The sequence below is a fragment of the Drosophila elegans genome, unplaced genomic scaffold (assembly GCF_018152505.1).
Source record: "Drosophila elegans isolate 14027-0461.03 unplaced genomic scaffold, ASM1815250v1 contig_149, whole genome shotgun sequence".
NCBI lineage: Eukaryota > Metazoa > Arthropoda > Insecta > Diptera > Drosophilidae > Drosophila > Drosophila elegans.
This window is the reverse complement of record NW_024545513.1, coordinates 3,711,199-3,728,878: the sequence shown is the minus strand read 5'-3', so window position 1 is coordinate 3,728,878 and position 17,680 is coordinate 3,711,199. Positions and strand designations below refer to the sequence as shown.

The window sequence follows — 17,680 nt, the reverse complement described above, 5'->3', positions numbered from 1 at the left end:
ACTAATCGAAAACAAGTATTTAAACTCAAAATCAAATATATTTTTTATTTTTTTTGGCCGATATTTTCAATAATTGGGCATTATTTAACAAGCTGTAGTATATGGACCAAAGACAATAAAAAGACTAAGTTAGAGTTAGTTTTTAAAAATATGTTAAATATTTCTTATAAAATAGTAATAATATGTATATAATATAACATATTATTACTATTTTATAAGAAATATTTAACATATTGTTTAAAAACACAATTTTCGACGTATATTTATTAAAGAATCAAACATCTATTCATATTTCGTAGTATCTAATAAAATTGAATCCAAACAAAGATCATACAAAATATAAATCAATTTAAACATTTTTGGTTGCCATTTTCAATATCAATATTGAATATATATTAAAGTCATTTTTGGACAACCTATAATTTATAGACCACAAGAGATTGATTTAATTGATTGAACCATTCACAATAAGCCATAGACTACCATACTCATTCATCTTTACAACCTCTAATAATTTTCCCAATTTAAATTAATGGCTCTCATCTATTTAAGCTGGCAAGACCTGTATAAATATTGTATAACTTAGGAGTGGGTAGAGCTAACTAAGTTAATCATTGAAATCTATGTATTTTTGGGGAAGGGGATTTCTCTTTTTGTTTATATTTTACTTATTTACTTTAACAAATACATGTTAAATATCTTTGAGGATTTACTCCAATAAGTTCGCTTTAACTTCTGTTAGCCATTTTCCATTTTAAATCACTCCAATCTCTTTCAGCTGGCATGTCCAGTATCAATACCTATATCTTATAAATCCGCTAAATTAGAATAATCAACGAGATCTTTTTCGGCCAACATTGCCAGTATCGATGTGGAATTCAATTCCACCAATTCAATGTCCACACCCCAGACAATCTTATCTCCGCGTGGCTTCCTTGGACATATGCAATTCAAAAATTTATGGACCACAATTTGTTGTGTGTCGGCGCTTATCTGAGTGGATCAATGGTTGGAATGGAGTGGAGCTGGGGCTGGGGCTATATGGCATATGGCATATGGCATATGGCATATCCATTTCCATATCCATATCCATAGCCCATATCCAAAATGGATAAAGACTTGCAAAAGGAAAAGAGATCTGGGGTTGTGGGGCGTTAGAAGTGGCATTCGCTTAATCGCAGTGCTGATAAAAGTTTCTTGTTAATTAACATGAAAGTGCAGCAGACACGGTCGAGATTTTTATTTTGTTTTTTCTTCAAAACGGAAAATTGAAACCTGCCGAGCGGGGAAAAACTGGCTCGCGAACTCCTTAGCCAGCCAGTTTTCCAGTCATCATCGGCATCATATCGCCGCATTTATGCGCACATAAAAGTTAAATAATAGATCCAAAAGATACTTTTTGCAGCGAACCGAGCAACTCCGACTCCAACTGCAGCAACTCCAATTGCAGTTCCGACCAGTTGTTGTTAGCCAAATGATTTATAAGCAGCTCTGGTATTTGTTGTTGGTTCGCTCTGGCCGTTGTTATACCCTGACCATAAATCCAAAATGGGTACTACAACTTAATAGCCGTCTATATCTATTCTCTAAGTAAACACAGAGTGTATGCATAAATGACCAGGTGAAGAGGAGACATCAAAATTGGTAGAAAACATTCTCTAAATGGCCTTTCTCACATTTACAGAATTATTATCCTTTAAAAACGTGTATTTTATATTACAATATTAATTATAATTATTATTATTATTACGCACTTTCACTCAAAAATGGCAAAAAATAAACGATAAGAAATTGTTAGTCTGCTATGACTAGATTTGTGATTTTTATTCACTGCTTTAACATAGCCTTCGAATAAATGAATGAATAACTAAGTTGAATAATAATAGTTGTCGTCATTCAAAATATTTAACTATACAAACAGACTGGAGTTCCAGGAAAGATGTGACCCCGAAAATATCAAAACATATATCTGAGAAATTTATTGAATAATAATAATAGAGCACTTAAGAGAACCAGAAAAAAGGTATAATAATATATAATAATATATAAATTCTATAGTTAGGAAATAATTAAATTTTAGAACATTGTTAATCAATTGTATCATCTAATGTAATTTCTTTCAGATACATTTTACTTAATATACAACTTTACTAAAATACAAACAAATATAAAAAGGAAAAAGGGTTAAAAATTTAAAGAAAAAAACGATATGATACAGTTAATATTTGAAACTATCAGTTTGATCGTTTTGATAAAATCTTTTATAAGTCTCGTTAAATACCAAAATTAAATGTAAAGATTAATATGGTATTTTATTATTACTATTCTAAATACCTTTAAATATAGAATGATAAAAGACAAGAAAAAACGTGATCCCTTTTAAATATTTTTTTTTGTTTTTGGGAATGTAGTTAATAAAGAAATTTTATAAACAACAATCCCATTTCTCATTAAACAACAGATAAAAAGACTGTGAAATAAATAAATGTAACCATTATAAAATGAAATGAAAATGATTAGATTATTGGTAATAGCTTATATAGCAATGTTTGTCGATATCATACGATCCCGAGCGCAATAGAGCAAACCCAGTTCGTCTTGTTTGTTATTCGCCATTTCCCCGCCAATTTCCCGCCACCCAACCGCGTTGGCTTCGCTATAGTTTTTCCAGCCTTTCCAGCCAAAAGCCAAAAGCCAACAAACAGAAACACAAACACCCCCCTCATGTGTTGTGTTGTTGTGTGTTGTGTGGCGTTGTGTTGTATTGCTTAAGCCAACTGTCTTGTACTTTTATGGGCGCTCGTCTTATCAATAATTTATGTCAGATTATACCGTTATGTCACAATAAATTAAAGTTGGCAACTTATTTTCCAGACTCCAGACTCCAAACTCCACACACACGCTCGGCTTGTATTTGGCTTTTAAAATTTTTATTATGGCCAAATCTGTCAGTTTAGTGGCACATTTGGAAAAGTGCCTCAGACTTGGGGCTCCTCTCCAACAATATTTACTGGCTGATCCAGTTGAGATTGGCGGTACATCTTTGGCCACTTTATATATGTATATATATATATATATTCAGCCGTTGGCGTGCGGTGGCAAATTTCACTGTCACGCCTCGTTTTCAATTAACTTGTTGGCGGTCCGCCGCAGCGGCCATAAATCAAAGTTAGTAGACTAGTGGACCCCCCCTTCATCTCTAGTACATTTTCTCCATCCTCGGCCGCGCTTTGATTTATGAAGATCGCTTCATTTGACTGCCGCTTGCATGTCAAAGTTTATCGACTCCTGATTAATGCCTTTGTCGGCGCCTCACAGGCTTCACTGTACACTGCACACTGCACACTGTCCATAAAAGCGGTGAGGCAAACTGCAACTGCAACTGTGCAACTGCTGTTTATGGTAGTTGCATGTCGGGCCCCTAGGGTCAGTTTATAAAATATAGTATATCTGGCAGATGGATAAACCAGTGTTGTACTGCACACTCACTGCCGCTCGGAATCCTCGAATCCTCAACTCCACCTCCGCGGAACAAAACAAAAAGAATGGGAAACACTAGGTAAATGGAAACCGAACAGAAATTGTTTTCACAAGGCTTGGTTGGGTTTTTTTTGTCGATTTTTACGGAACGTTTGGTGTGGATAGTATATATGGTGTCGTATTGGAACGAATCGGAGCGGCGATCGGCCGCTTGTTGACTTTGGAACGGCACTCGGGCAACTGAGGCATCGCCGTTACAGCGGCCACAAGCAAAGCTACCCAACTAACAGCCACAACCGATGGCTGCCGCAAACGAAGTTGAAAACCGAAGTGATCGGCGTTGAAAACGATCGTTTGAGGTGGTAAATCGATGGGTTGGGGGCTTTGATGTTGGGGAAACGTTTGGGCAACGTTTGGGGAATGACGAACAAACCCCATAGTGAACTATCCTTAATCCTGGCTACACCGACACTCCGAATCCCCAGATGTAATCGACACATAAATCAGGCGGCGACACAACCGACAACATGATGGAATAATGACGCTGATTGAAACATGCAAAACCCCAGCGACAAACGTTAAGCGGCCCAAGGGTCCCGAAGATCCCAAACCCTTACCCGGTTCACCTTGCCAATTCCTTTCATACACTTAAAAAAAATGTTTTTCACAGAAGTCAACAACATAAAAGGCTTGAATTGCCACTGAAGACTCATTATAAAATACCATTTTTTCGTACAAATCCCTCACATAATATTATATATTAGCCAAACAAAAACATTGCTGATAAGAGGGGTTTCAATTTTTGGACACAATGTTTCAAGACTTATGTATATGTTTATATGGCATTTATAAAAACAAATTTTTTGTAATTGATAACATTTTAAAGTTAAAGATAATAACTTAGCAATTCTTTGGTAGCCCGCATGTTTTGATCACAGCACGATTAAAAATTTAAAGAAATTATTATATATAACATAGTAAATACATACAATTATTACTCTTAAGTAATTTTGTTTTTTTTCAAAATATATAATACAAGCACATGTCTAAGCTTATACCCCTCCAGCTATTACAAAAACAAAAAATTCGATAAGTCGCTACTTAGATTTTTCCCATAACAGCTAGATGATATGGTTGTCTAATTTTAATGAAACCAAAACCGTTATTTCAAATAGTGAACTTTTTTTAAATTTATAAACAACGAACTTTTGACTTAAATAAGCATACCCTCTGCGAGGGTATAAAAAGCTTGTATATATACAATCATTTTGCCCAATGAATATGAAAACAAAATTTTTGTAACATTGGTTTTTATTTGTTCTGAGTGTAGGGTTCATCTCAAAGTCTTTAGTTGAAAAACCCAACTCGGACTCCTTGTCGCCGATCCTCTGACAAGGCGACTAATTGCGGCGGCAAATTGCCGCTGGCATTTGATTTGCATAATGCAAATTGCCGGCGTCTCTAATCGGTACCGCTCCATCTTCGCCGCCCAGCGGTATTCCCCCTCCTCGATTCATGGATCTTGGCTTTATGACGAGAGCGGCGGCTGTCACAATATTTGTGTGCTATTAATTGACCACTTGACGCACCCCCCCCCCCCAGCCACGCCCCCAATTGAGAGGGGAAGGAGGGAGCATACTAAGTGTTTTATGGAGTCGCACTGATGGCTTGAAGCGATAAGCAGGCAGACGGAGTACCCAATTCCAATTCCAATTTCAATCCACATCCAAATACAAATCCAAGTCCCAATCATAGCCTGTCATATAAAGTGGAGTCTCGAGTGGAGTTGAAAAGCCGCAAAGATGCAAAGATACATACGGAATGAGGCAGGGACTTCGAATAGAAATGGCTTTTGATCTGATTTATGTTGAAAAGAAACAGAAAACAACAAATGATTTTTCTAAATTATTTGTTTATATGAAAGAATGTCAACACAATCGTGAAAATTTTATTTAACTATGGCTCACTTTTAAGATAATATTTCAAACAAAGCCTGGAGTAAATGTAACATTTTAAATTAAAAGAGAAGTGGTCATTGTTTAATAACAAACAGTGCTAACAAATAAAATTAAAATATTTATAATTATAAAACAAATTATATTATATATAAAACTTGTTTTCAACTAGACGATTAGCTGGTTTGAAAACAGTAAGCGATTTGAACAACTCAAGGTCAAGATTTGAAATTAAGCCAAATACACAAAGCACAAAGCTTTAACATTTGTTTCTAAAATGTAGTTTGTTTTTTAATTTAGTTGACTAGTTTTTAGATTCAAGCTTTAAAGTGGCATAAATGTTTTAGTGTAATAGTTTTTGTGTTGAAAAGCTGTTCGGCCAGTGTAGCCATAATCGAATTTACCGCTCCACCGCCTCCCTTTGATCAAACAGACCTATCCAATTTCTTTATCTGTTCTTCGGTTATCTCCACTGTGGCCATCTAATATTAGAAGGCGATATCTATTGCCTTGTACAAGTGCTCTTGTTTCGCCTTATCAGCAATTTCGAGAACATGCCAGCATATTTGGGGTGCGTCTTATTGGTGGTCTTACTGTACTAGAGGATTCGGTAACGAAATGTGAATAGACCTTCAGATATTTGCTAATTTATTTATTGCCATGGCAATTTACTGAAATGCCATGGAAAAGTTCGAAATATCTATTTTTGGCACATTTTATTATACTTTATCTATACACTTGTGGGTTGATTTCATTTATTTTACTTGTATGATGACAGTGATATTTAAATTTGAACATTTTCAAAGCCACTTGGTAAATTATTTTATCTGAATACAAAGACATTTTTATACATTTTATTATATGGGAGAAAATGTTTTGTTTACTATATATGATTTTGTATAATTTTATCTTCCATGTGCCAGTCGTCTACTCGCTTTTAATTTACTGCAGCTGCAATTAATTGGAATCGAATAAAGCAAACATTTTTGGTTTGTTTTAGCGATTACGGCTTTTATAAGAAAAAAAAACCAGGAAATTCTGGTTATTGCAGAACCACATCAGTTTAGGAACCAAGAAGACCTGTAAGCGGAAACCCAGCAGTCGAGTGTAAGTCAAAGCCCATCCCACATGTTGCATGTTGCATGTTGCTGGTGGCGCGTGTGTTTCGGGTGCCATCGCTTGGCGACATGCGACTACAACTACGTAACCTTTAAGGGGGTCTGAAAAAAGAGGGTTGGGGCTCTGAAAAGAGGAAGGCAGGTGGCACAAAGGGGTTAAGGAGGGGCATGGGGAACTGCCTGCACTTACAGGAATGACAAATATGCTGGCACGCAAGCTGCATTGCACAGAGAAAAACTAGATCATTTTGAAAGACAAAATTAAAGTTGCTGAAATTTAAAACTATTATTATTTGTTTTTTTTTTTAACAAAGCCATTAAGTTAAGTGCTCAAATTTAATATTTAATTATTTTGTTTTCCAAATAATGGTGCAAAATAAATTACAAAGAGTGCTAGATTTTTTTAAAAAATAAGATACTTTTAAGGCCATTCATATCGTTATTTTCAATCCGTATATGTTTAAAAACTATTGTTAAGGTATCCAAAATAAATGCTTGAATAATATTTGCCCACTTTTAGTCAGCCAAATTATAAGTATTGACCTTTCAGAAAATCAAATTTCTTTTTGATAATAAAAACTGTGTAAGACTTTCCCCATGTGTAGATTGCTGGTTCCACAAGATCGACGACTCGAATTCAATTCAGTGGAAATTGCAAACGCGAAACAAACAAAACCAGCCGTGGAATCAGAGAACCAGCTGAAAAACAAAACAAAAAGCTGAAGCCAACAAACAAACAACTTCGACAAGAGCAAATGACGCAAATTGCGCACACCCGAGAATCGAAGCCGGACTCCAAAGGGTCTCCGATCTGGGATTTGGGATCGGACCTTGGTTGGGATCTGAAACCTGCGATCCCTGCTGCAAAACCGCTTCTTGATGGTACTAAGAAAAAAACTCTTTTATCAGAATACTCTTAGTAGAAAAGTACATAGACTTTTTAAATGTCACCTCACTTTCAAGACTGTGTACCTTAATCAATGATTTCAACTATATATAAATCATTTAAAAACCATTGTAAAGGAATCCAAAATAAATATGCAAATTTCACAAAATGATCATATAATTCAACAAAATTGTTAGATAAATTGCCTTTATTTTAAATTCTACACTACAAATAAAGCGATAAAAGATAACATAATTTTGTGCTTATAAAATTACCTTTCGATAATTTCGACAGCCAACCCCCTACTTTGTTTAATAGAATGATGACTAATTATTATAGACTTTAAAAAGCGATAATGTTGTATAAAATAAATTTTACTATTGATGATGACTCATTTTTATAAAGACAAAGCTCCTAAAAGTTCAATAAACTCTTAATGTACCTAAAATTCATGATATAGAAATAAAAAATAAGCTTTATAAAATTGAATTGACCTTAATTACTTTTTTTCAATAGTAAATAAAACTTTACAATAGTGATAAAGCGATTTTCCGAAAGGGTATCCCCAGCTGGTCTGGCGGAAGAGGGCATGGTTGCATGGTTGGGAGGAAAGGGGGAATACTGAGACTTGCGGCAATATAATTTACTTGCGACGATCTTTGCCGCGATCGCTGATGGGCGACAGCTGCTGACGTCAACGGAAGTTGTCGCTTGCGCGAAGGTCAACGGATTGTACCACAAAAAAAAAAAATTCTCCCAGATCCGACTTACTGTACAAGGGGAGGGGGATGGGGTGCTGTAAGGGGGCAGATCTCGCCGTTAAATCGATTTCTCACACAATTAGTGGGCGTCATAATTCCCATTCCCATACCCATTTCCATTCCCATTCCAATTCCTCTGACGAATTCCCATTTTTCCTCCAACCCGATACCCGATGTGTTGATTAGATATGACATGGGAATGGGTTTGGAACTGGCACTGGCTGGCGGGCTGATCGGACTGTGACGGATGTGCACGACCCACAGAGACCATAAAGGCTATTAAAAACAACAAAACAAAACAACACCACACGATCCAATCATAATGGCAAATGCCGTTGAACGTCAAGAAAAGATCAGCTACGCTTCCCCACACCACAAAACGGTGATATCAATTCGAATGTGACTAACCATTTGTATGATATCTCAAAAATTCCAACATTTTACATTTTACACAGCAATACAAAGTGATTGTAAGAAATCAGTTCTTAACTGCACTAAACCAATATAACTAAAGACTTTAATACAAACAGAGGTATTTGTTTCAGCGTCGTAATAAATAAATAAATAACTATGTATAAAAACAAGAGACAACAGTCTAGTTAATCGGATTCTTATACCTTACATAGGTAAAGATTTTTATTTACCTTAGGGGGGTTTCAAAAAAGGAAAGGAAAGAAAATTTTTAAGTTGGGTACCACCTTGTTTTAACGGTGCCCATCTATAAATTAAAAAATGCCTTACAATAAACAAAAAAAAAGTTGTTGGTAAAGTACTATTTTATTTTAAACTCTAGCAAGTCCTTGCCAAGCATTCTTCTTTCCTTCTCTGTCATATTTAATATTTCATCTTTACCAAGCATTGTTGCGCCAACATGGCTAACCACAAAAGATTCTAAACGAACACAACGCCTACACAGCAAAAGTACGATTTCTTCATTAAATTTGCAAATAACTGCATTTTAGATATAGGGTAATATTGGGTAAACCAAAAACTAAATGAAATCAAGCCAATAAGATGGATGCACTTTAGTTTAACATGGCAATATCAGTTTAAATTTTATATAATCATGAACCTGGTAATGGCACAAAATAAATTTAAGGTCACTTGTTGTACCCTTTTTGTCAATTGATTTCCATTGGTGGATCACAGAAGGGATTTGGCGGTTTTAAACACAAAAAATAAATATAAGATTGTTGCGGCAATAAAGACACACCTGACCAACCACAAAAGTGTTCTGGGGGCGATTGGCGCATGGCTCAGCAAGTACACAGAGAGAAACGAGTAACTAAAAACTGTTATTTTTGAAAGCCTTTGTACAAAAAATATTAAACGGACACGGCTGAATACTTTATATGGTCAGAATTGTCCTTCACTGCTTTGCAAACTTCTGACTGAAATTATAATACCATCTGCAAGGTTATAAAATGATTTTTTTCAAGTGCTTGTAAGGTTGCGGCTTTGCGCAACGCCTGGACTGTATATATATGACATTAAACTTTAGCAGACACACCATTGTGAAGTGAAATTATCGGGATAAACATGAAGGTTCCCTTCCTTATGAGAAAGTTTTTCAATAGAAAGATTGGGGTCGTGGAGAAGTCGAAGACGGCGCATCCTGTTGCCGAGGACTTCCTAGGGCTGGCCATGATTTACTTCCGTTCTATGGGTGTGGAACCCTACGAATCGGACAAGAAGCCCGGCGTTGGATTTCAGCTGTACCTTGTGTTCCACATAATCAATATGATCTTTGTTTGGGTCTCAATGATGGTGTTTGTGTTTGACTCGGTGTGCAACGATACAAACTCCGACTTTCTAGAGGTTACCATTGTAGTGAGCTACGTTACTTACGGTAACGTCGGCGTCTTGAAGATCATCGCAATTCAATTGCAGAAGGCCAAGTTGACGAACTTGGTGCGTCACCTGAAGTGTCTATTGCCACCGCCCGTTGCGAAGGAGCAAGAGCTGTATGGGGTGAAACACTATCTAAAACGCTGCAGGCTGATCTCGAAACGTTTTATTTGTCTTTTCACAACAATGCTGGTTACCAACAGCCTTTCAGCCATCGTCCAGTACGTCATCCAAAGGTGGTGGCTCCACGTGCCAAATGTTGAGCCCCACCTGCCCTACGTGCCCATTGCGCCTTGGAGTTATCGTGGAACCTGGCGATTCCTCCCCACCTACTTGCTTCAGTCGATCGCTGCCTACACATGCACTTGCGGCTATATATCCACCGATCTCATGTTGTTCGCCGTTTCGCTGCAGGTCATCATGCATTTTAAAACGTTGGCCAGAACCCTCAGGGAATTCGATGTTCAGAACAATCGCAATAAGAAGTTAGCTGATGAGGATCTGAGGAAGTTAAGAGGCCTGTTCGCGTGCCACATCGAAATATTAGAGTTAGTTAGCCGGAAAAAGTTTTCCTTTTGAACAGATATCATAATCTCTTCCAGAGTCACAAAGGAGATGAACGATGTCTTTGGAGTGCCGTTGCTGTTGAACTTCCTTAACTCCACGCTACTCGTCTGCAATGTGGGATTTCAGTTAACCATTGGCATAGGCCTGGAATTTGTCGGCAGACAGGTTTTAATCATAATTTGTGCTCTTGTGGAAATCTACCTTATCTGCTATTTCAGCCAGCAGCTTATCGATGCGGTATGATCAGTATGTTTCAGCATATGTATATTCCACTTGTCTGACAAGATATTTACAGGGTAATGATATCAGCTCTGCTGTCTATGAAATGAATTGGATGGAAGCCGACCCCCGATTCCAGAAAATGCTTATATTGATGTCTATGCGAGCTCAGAAGCCCGTCTGCTTTAAGGCCACCATATTCTTGGACATCTCCATTGAGACCATGAGCATTGTAAGATTCCGACACACTTAGCATCTTTAAGATCCATTTAAATTTATCCTTTTGCAGTTCCTGAAAGTGTCTTATAGGTTCTTCGGTGCCATTCGGATGATGTATCAGTAAACGTTTATTATTATTAAAACAAAAAAGCAAGGGGGTAGGCTTTAGTCGCGTTCCCGGACTATTATACACCCGTTACACAGCTAGCAAATTTCTAAATAAATATTCCCCCACGAAAACGGTTGGGTTATCGGTGGAGCCATCTGGCAATCTGCTTTGACAACACTCCCCCGCTACAGCGACCCTATCTTATGCAGAGCAGCGGCAGAGCACTCACGAGCACACGCACGTTATCAAGTTTTCACGTGCAAATTTATAAGCGAGCATTTGCAAGTATGTGTGAGGTCGGAAACGGCTCCCTCTACCTGTTACATACTTTTCAACGAAAAACATATACCCTTTATGGTACGATAAACGGGTATAAAAATAAATAAATACACTGGTTATATCGCAAATTAGTAACTTTCTTATCAAAGAACCAATAAAATATCTAAGCTACTTAGAATTAATATTTGTCTAAGTGTTGAAAAGATTTTCTGCCCGTATGTAAGCTTTATAGCTGTGGTTCGTCTTGATAAGTTTGTATTGAAAAGGCAAATAAATAATGTGGCACAATAGTAATTTGTATTCCTGCATATACCCTATATCTGCGTCATATTTCCTGTTTTCACGGGATGATTTGTATCAATATTTTGAGCCACATAAAGACGAAGACACTTATGCCCGCACGCGAAGGGAATCAGTTGGCGGATTGTCGTTGACTTTGCACTTTAGAGCTGATATTATTATTAATGATCATGACTTGGGATCAGGAGGAGAGGAACACAGATCGGATTGGGGGATAAACAATGCCACCCCAGTGACGTCACGACGACGTCAGCGGACCAAATGGCGATTGTCGGTGACTTTGGGGCACCCACACATGGGCTTTATCGTTAAGTAAGCAAAAGGCATTTCTATGAAGCCCACGCCGCAGTGTCCGTAGCCCACAATAGCAAAACAATACGAAGACAACAGCCACGGGTCTTCAGTCTTCAGTACACAGTCCCCAGTCCCCATCTTATACAGAAAAAAAAATATAAAAAAAAGTAAAAACCCATCCCATTCCACTCCAAAAATGGAATGCGAAGAATAACTAAACAAGATCGTTCCCTCCCCCCGTTCGGGTCCAGAACTATAATGACAACTGCGATAAGGCGCGGTGACAGGCGACCGGGTGAGTAGGATACCAGGAAATGGGGGTCCCAAGAATGCCAAATACCGGAGATATCGGGCGAAATTAACAAACGCCCAGCATCATCATGTGGCCCATGATAATGCCCTCACTTCTACGACATTTCATATGAACGAAACTTGAGCTCTTTACAAAAATAGAAAAGTCTGTTGGCAATGTACTGTAATTGAAATTTTTGTTTGCAATTATTGTATTACCAAAAACTAAAAAAGTAATCAAAAGAATAGGAAGAAATTAATTAAATGTTTACTTATCTGAAACTATTACTTTATGTATTCGAAAAGTTACAAATCTAAAGCAAGTCTATTGACAATGTAGTTGATATTTATATTGACACTCAATTAGATAAGAGTTGTATTATCAAAAAACAAAAATAAACAAACAATGAGCAATCAAAAGAATAAGAACATATTAATTACATTACATTAAAATATTCACTAAATTGAACGACTACTATATCTATTTATCAAGTGGTTGCGAATTGTTTATAAGGCATGTTCACATGCAAATTGAAAGCAAAACAGAATCAATTCTCATAACAACAACAAAAACGGAAAGAAGGAAGTTGAATAAGAACTGTATTCAAATGGGGCTAAAGCTTGTAATGACATGCTAATAAAATTGGAGTTAATCCTACAGAGAGATGGAGGTTGAATATAAAGTGTATGCAAAAGGGTGCTCAAAAACTAGGTCAGAAATTAAATGATATTGTATGATGTTTAGTTGAAAATAATACTAAATTATAGCTGACACCCAAAATGATAATGGGTTGCAGGAATTTCTCCATCTCAAAATGTTTTATCAACAGCAAGTGGTGGTACTCTGGTAAACAAGATCCCCATGACTTTTGGAGTAATCCCCTCCGGCTCGAGGGCTCATGTGTCATACAGACATACAGACACACTATATATGCGGGTCTTAATGGGAACGGTGACGTATGCATGATATCGTTCATCCCCCGTTAATAAAGCGTTATACAATTGACTTAGTCCGACGGATGGGATCATCACAGATATAACCATGTACATATATACTGTGGGGTATATAGAGTATATCATATAAACCACACTCCACCCTCGTGGATTGAAGAAGAGCATTCCCAGACCATTTCTGGGATCCCTCCGATTATTGCTTTTGTGGCTCGTCGACGGCGAGGGCATATATGTATACTATATAAATGCCAGAGAGATAAACCCTCTTGATAAGCGCGTAACATTATTAACCAAACACACGCACACACACACAACATATATATCACTTGCATATACATATATGTATATATACAGATAGACGGCGACATATCCAGGTGGATTGCTTTATTATCGTTATCATGACGCCGAAAATTCGGTTTCTAATACTTTTATTTGCTTTACAAACTTTCTGCCGTCTGGCGACAACAACAAGAATGGAGTAACCATTATATAAATGTAAATATGTGCTGTGGTTTTTCTATATGTACATAATATTTATCTATAATACAATATACAGAGTTAACTAAGATAAGCTTTTTGTCGTCGCTGTCGTTGTGTTGCCATTGTTCCAGTTCTAGATAAAAAAAAAGGAATGAACGAACCGTGCCGAGGTTTGCGTATTTTGGTTATATTTTTTATTCAATTTTTAAAATCAGACATATCGGTCTCATTCACACGAAAGCCAGAAAAACAAAAAAAAAACAGAATAATAATAATAATAATAATAGCAAACGGAAAACGGAGCAACAGTACCTCATTTTTGTGATAAGATAAAAATCAAATTAATTAACAGCCTTTTAAGCAAACGCACACATACCACTAGCAAAAAAAAAGAGAATACCTGCATATACACGGTGGGAAAAAACGTCAGCTGATATCGTTGACTATCGTCCTGTAACTGTGTATCTCAAAAGTAGGATTAAAATATCTCAAGGCTATCTTTAGAACAAGATGAATCTCTGGGAACAAGTAGCTCTGAAGCTTTACAAACCAAACTGTTTTTTTGTTGCAGTCCTTTGTTTTTTCAGTTAATTAATACAAAAGATTTTCTTTATGTTTTTTATATTTAATATATTGTATAGAAGTCTTATTATTATAGTCTTTTTCTTTTGGTTCCTTTAATTATACAGTTCTAGCAGTTGATAAACTAAAACATATGTGTCTTGCTTTAAGGTATAATACTGCTCTAAGACAACATATTTTTTTTGCTATTTGATTTGGGGAAAACCCATGCCTAAGCCCAAGCTCTTTTCTAGCGCCCGTTTCTCCCTGTGTATATGCACCAACTTGCCGCTTATCGCGTTTGCTGCCATTCAGACCTGCCCTCATTCACTGCTGTCTTTGATGCTTTCAGAAACAAAAAACAAAAAAAATGGTTAACACTAAATTAGAACCAGACATGGCCACCCAAAAGTTCTTTTAGTCTAGTTTGAGATTTCCCTGGTTTGTGACGTCATGGCGGGCGCCTACCTTCTTGGAGCGATCCCGCTGACGCTCGACCAGCTGCGTGGCCGCCAGGAGTTCGCTGATCTGGCGCTCCCGTTCCCGCTCGCGATCCCCCTCCCGCTCGTAGTCGAGGTTGTCCTCCTCCTCCTGGTGCTGGTGCTCCTCCTCGTCGTCCTCCTCCTCTTCCTCCTCCTCCTCTCCGCTGAGGCTGCTGCTCTGGGTGCTGCTCTTCCTGGCCAGCGCCACTCGAACTCCATTCACGATGCACTCGCCGCCATCCAAAGCGGAAATGGTGGAGCCACAGTAGTAGAGGTTGCTGCAACTACTGGCCGCACTGACATCCGACTGGCCCTCCTGGTCCTTGGCGCCGCATCCGGTTGCCATTCCCGCATGGCCACCACCATTCCCATGTCCTCCATGCCCATGGCCATGTCCCGCCTCCAGGGAACAGCGACGCTGGCCACGGGCCCGCTGCAGGCGAAAGTACTCCATCTCCTCCATGCTGATCCCGCAGGCGGTTATGTCGTCCGAGTAGTCGCTAACCACCACCGATGGTGTACGAACGTAACGCACGCCCAGAGGCAGTCCACTGCCCCCCAGTTCGCTGTAGGAGCTCTGCGTGGACTCCCGCCGCGATCCTGGGGTAGCCACCACCACTCGCTCCTCGAGGAGAACCTTGGTGGGCACACCTCCCACCGAACTGGAGCTGGCCGATCCGCCGGTGGGCGAGGTGAGGGGTGACGGTGAATCTGGCAGGGCTGTGGGTTCGGCCAGGGGCAGCAATGCCGGTCGCAGGGGCAAATCGGTCACGGTGAGTGTCATCCGGCGTTGGGGCGGCAGCACCACATCCATGCCACAGTTGTCGTCCACTTCCAAGCCCAGGGCCGAATCACTGCTGGCGCAGCGGGTGACCTTGAGCTTCCGCTGGCGCGGGGATAGACCGCCAGTGGTATTATCCTCATTGTCACTGCTGTAGGGACTCAGTCCGCCGCCGGTGACGTTGCACCCCTCATCCGAATTGGAGGCGGTGGCGGTGGCAATGGCCTTGGACCCCGACCCCGATCCCGATCCCTCCCCCTCAATCAGCTGCTGCTGCTGCTGTTGTTGTTGTTGCTGCTGGACAATCATGGCCTGGAACTGATCGATCAGCTGTTGCACCGGCTTGCCTTTCTCCGTCTTGCTGGTGGGGTAAGCAGTGCGGTAAGCAGTGCCGCTGCTGGAAGTGCGTTGGCAAGTGCTCGAAGTACTTCCGGTACGCCCGAAAAAGGCCGCTTTCAATTGAGCCTTGCGAAGGGCCAACTTAGTGGGTAGCGGTAGCGGTAGCTGCCTGTCTTCTTCACATGGATTAACACCTATGACGTCGGCGCAGATCTCGTTTATTCCGGTTTTATTTCTTATTTTTTGGGTGGCTTTTCTAGCTCCAATCTGCTCCGCTGCTCGCTGATAACTGAACGCCGTTGCCTCTGCCGCCGGCCATTTATTTTCAATTTTAACCGTTGTCGCTGTCGTCGTCGTCGTTTTCGTTTTCGACGTCTCTGCCAACGTCGCTGCCGGCGTAGGCGCCACCGTCGACGGCGGCGTCGTTATCTTTGGCATGACATCGAATTGAAAAGCGGGGGCGTCAGAAGTTCGCGAAACCGTTCCCGAACCGTCGTCGCACGCACTCATCTCATATGGATAATGGGGTGATCGGGGAAGGGGGCTGGGAAGGTGTTAAGAAAGGGTAATAGGTGGGTATTTTGGAAGGAGGTTGGCAGGGGGGAGGTCTAAAACTAGTGATAAGGTAAAATGAAATGAAATAAAATTAATAGTGTTCAGGAAAATGCGTTAAGGAGTAGAAAATATTTCTATTAAAGCAAGAAGAAGTTGATCAGAAGAACATGTTCAAGTAAAATTAAGAACAAGTAAAAAAGTGCAGAACAAGAATAGAACGTGCAAAAAATATTGGGAAAGTGGGAAAGAGGAATGGGGGAGGAGTTAGAGATAAAACTTATGATAAGGGAAGGGTGATGAATAAACTGCTTACTGAACAGTTTTGGGGGAAGATTTGGGAACAAGTTTTAGTAAACAAATAAGCCAATAATTCTTTACTTGGTCGATGCAAATGCGTTCTTCTTGAAGAAGTTGATGGGGTTTAGGGAAAATGGAAGTTCAGGGAAGAATTAGTTTAAGAAAGAGTTAGTTTAGGGAAGAGTTTTATTTATAAAAGAGTGACTTTAGGGAAGCGTTTTAGTCTAGAGTTAGTTTAGGGAAGAGGTAGGGGAAATCGAGGTGGAGGCGGGATCTCGTGAAAAACTCGTTACTAACGCTGCTTAAAGGTGAAATTGACTGTGGTCTGTGGAATCCCCGGCAAACATTCTACGTCCGCACTTTCCGAATGGCACCTGTGTGCCGCCGTCGCTGAACTGAAATCGCTTTCTGCGGCTCTGCAGCTCTGCCACTGCCTCTGCGTTTTCCAAAGGGGCGGGAGAAGAAGACTCGCCGAGAATTGAGAGGAGAAGAGAAGTGGAGGAGGAGTAGAGTGCTGTGGAGAGGAGGGGAGAAGAGAGGAGCGGAGCGGAGCGGAGACGAAGAGCAGCTGTTGCGGGCGGGCTTATTATTGTTGATAGTTTTTTGTTTTATTTATTTTTTGTTTTTTCGTTCGGTCGCTTAGCCACTGTTCTCGTAATTCAGAGAGAGAGAGGGGGGATAATTGTAATTGTGATCTTGAAACGTTGACGCAATGTGCAATGATCCCGCACGTACACACGCACACACCGGTAACTGCTCCAATTGGCGCGCGTAATTGTAAATTGCATTTGAGCACAGAGCACACTCGCACACACACACTGGCTCACTCGGCAGACGCACGCACGCACACCAGCACACACAGTGACAGACTGACAGGCGATGCGACCCAATGCAATAAAGCAGCA

At 39.6% G+C, this 17,680-nt stretch overlaps 1 protein-coding gene across 2 annotated transcripts in view; it reads right to left on the bottom strand.

Moving 5' to 3' along the window:
* The window catches only part of LOC108136213 (inositol-trisphosphate 3-kinase A), a 30,853-nt gene extending 13,611 nt beyond the window's left edge, over positions 1–17,242 (bottom strand). Inside the window, exon 1 of one of the 2 annotated variants that reach the window (XM_041710867.1) lies at positions 14,790–17,242. In XM_041710867.1, coding sequence (XP_041566801.1) covers positions 14,790–16,433 — 1,644 coding nt within the window. In that variant the 5' untranslated portion in view covers positions 16,434–17,242. The remainder of the gene's footprint in view (positions 1–14,789) is intronic. The other variant, XM_041710866.1, reaches the window with a different exon arrangement.
* Positions 17,243–17,680: the final 438 nt, after the last annotated feature.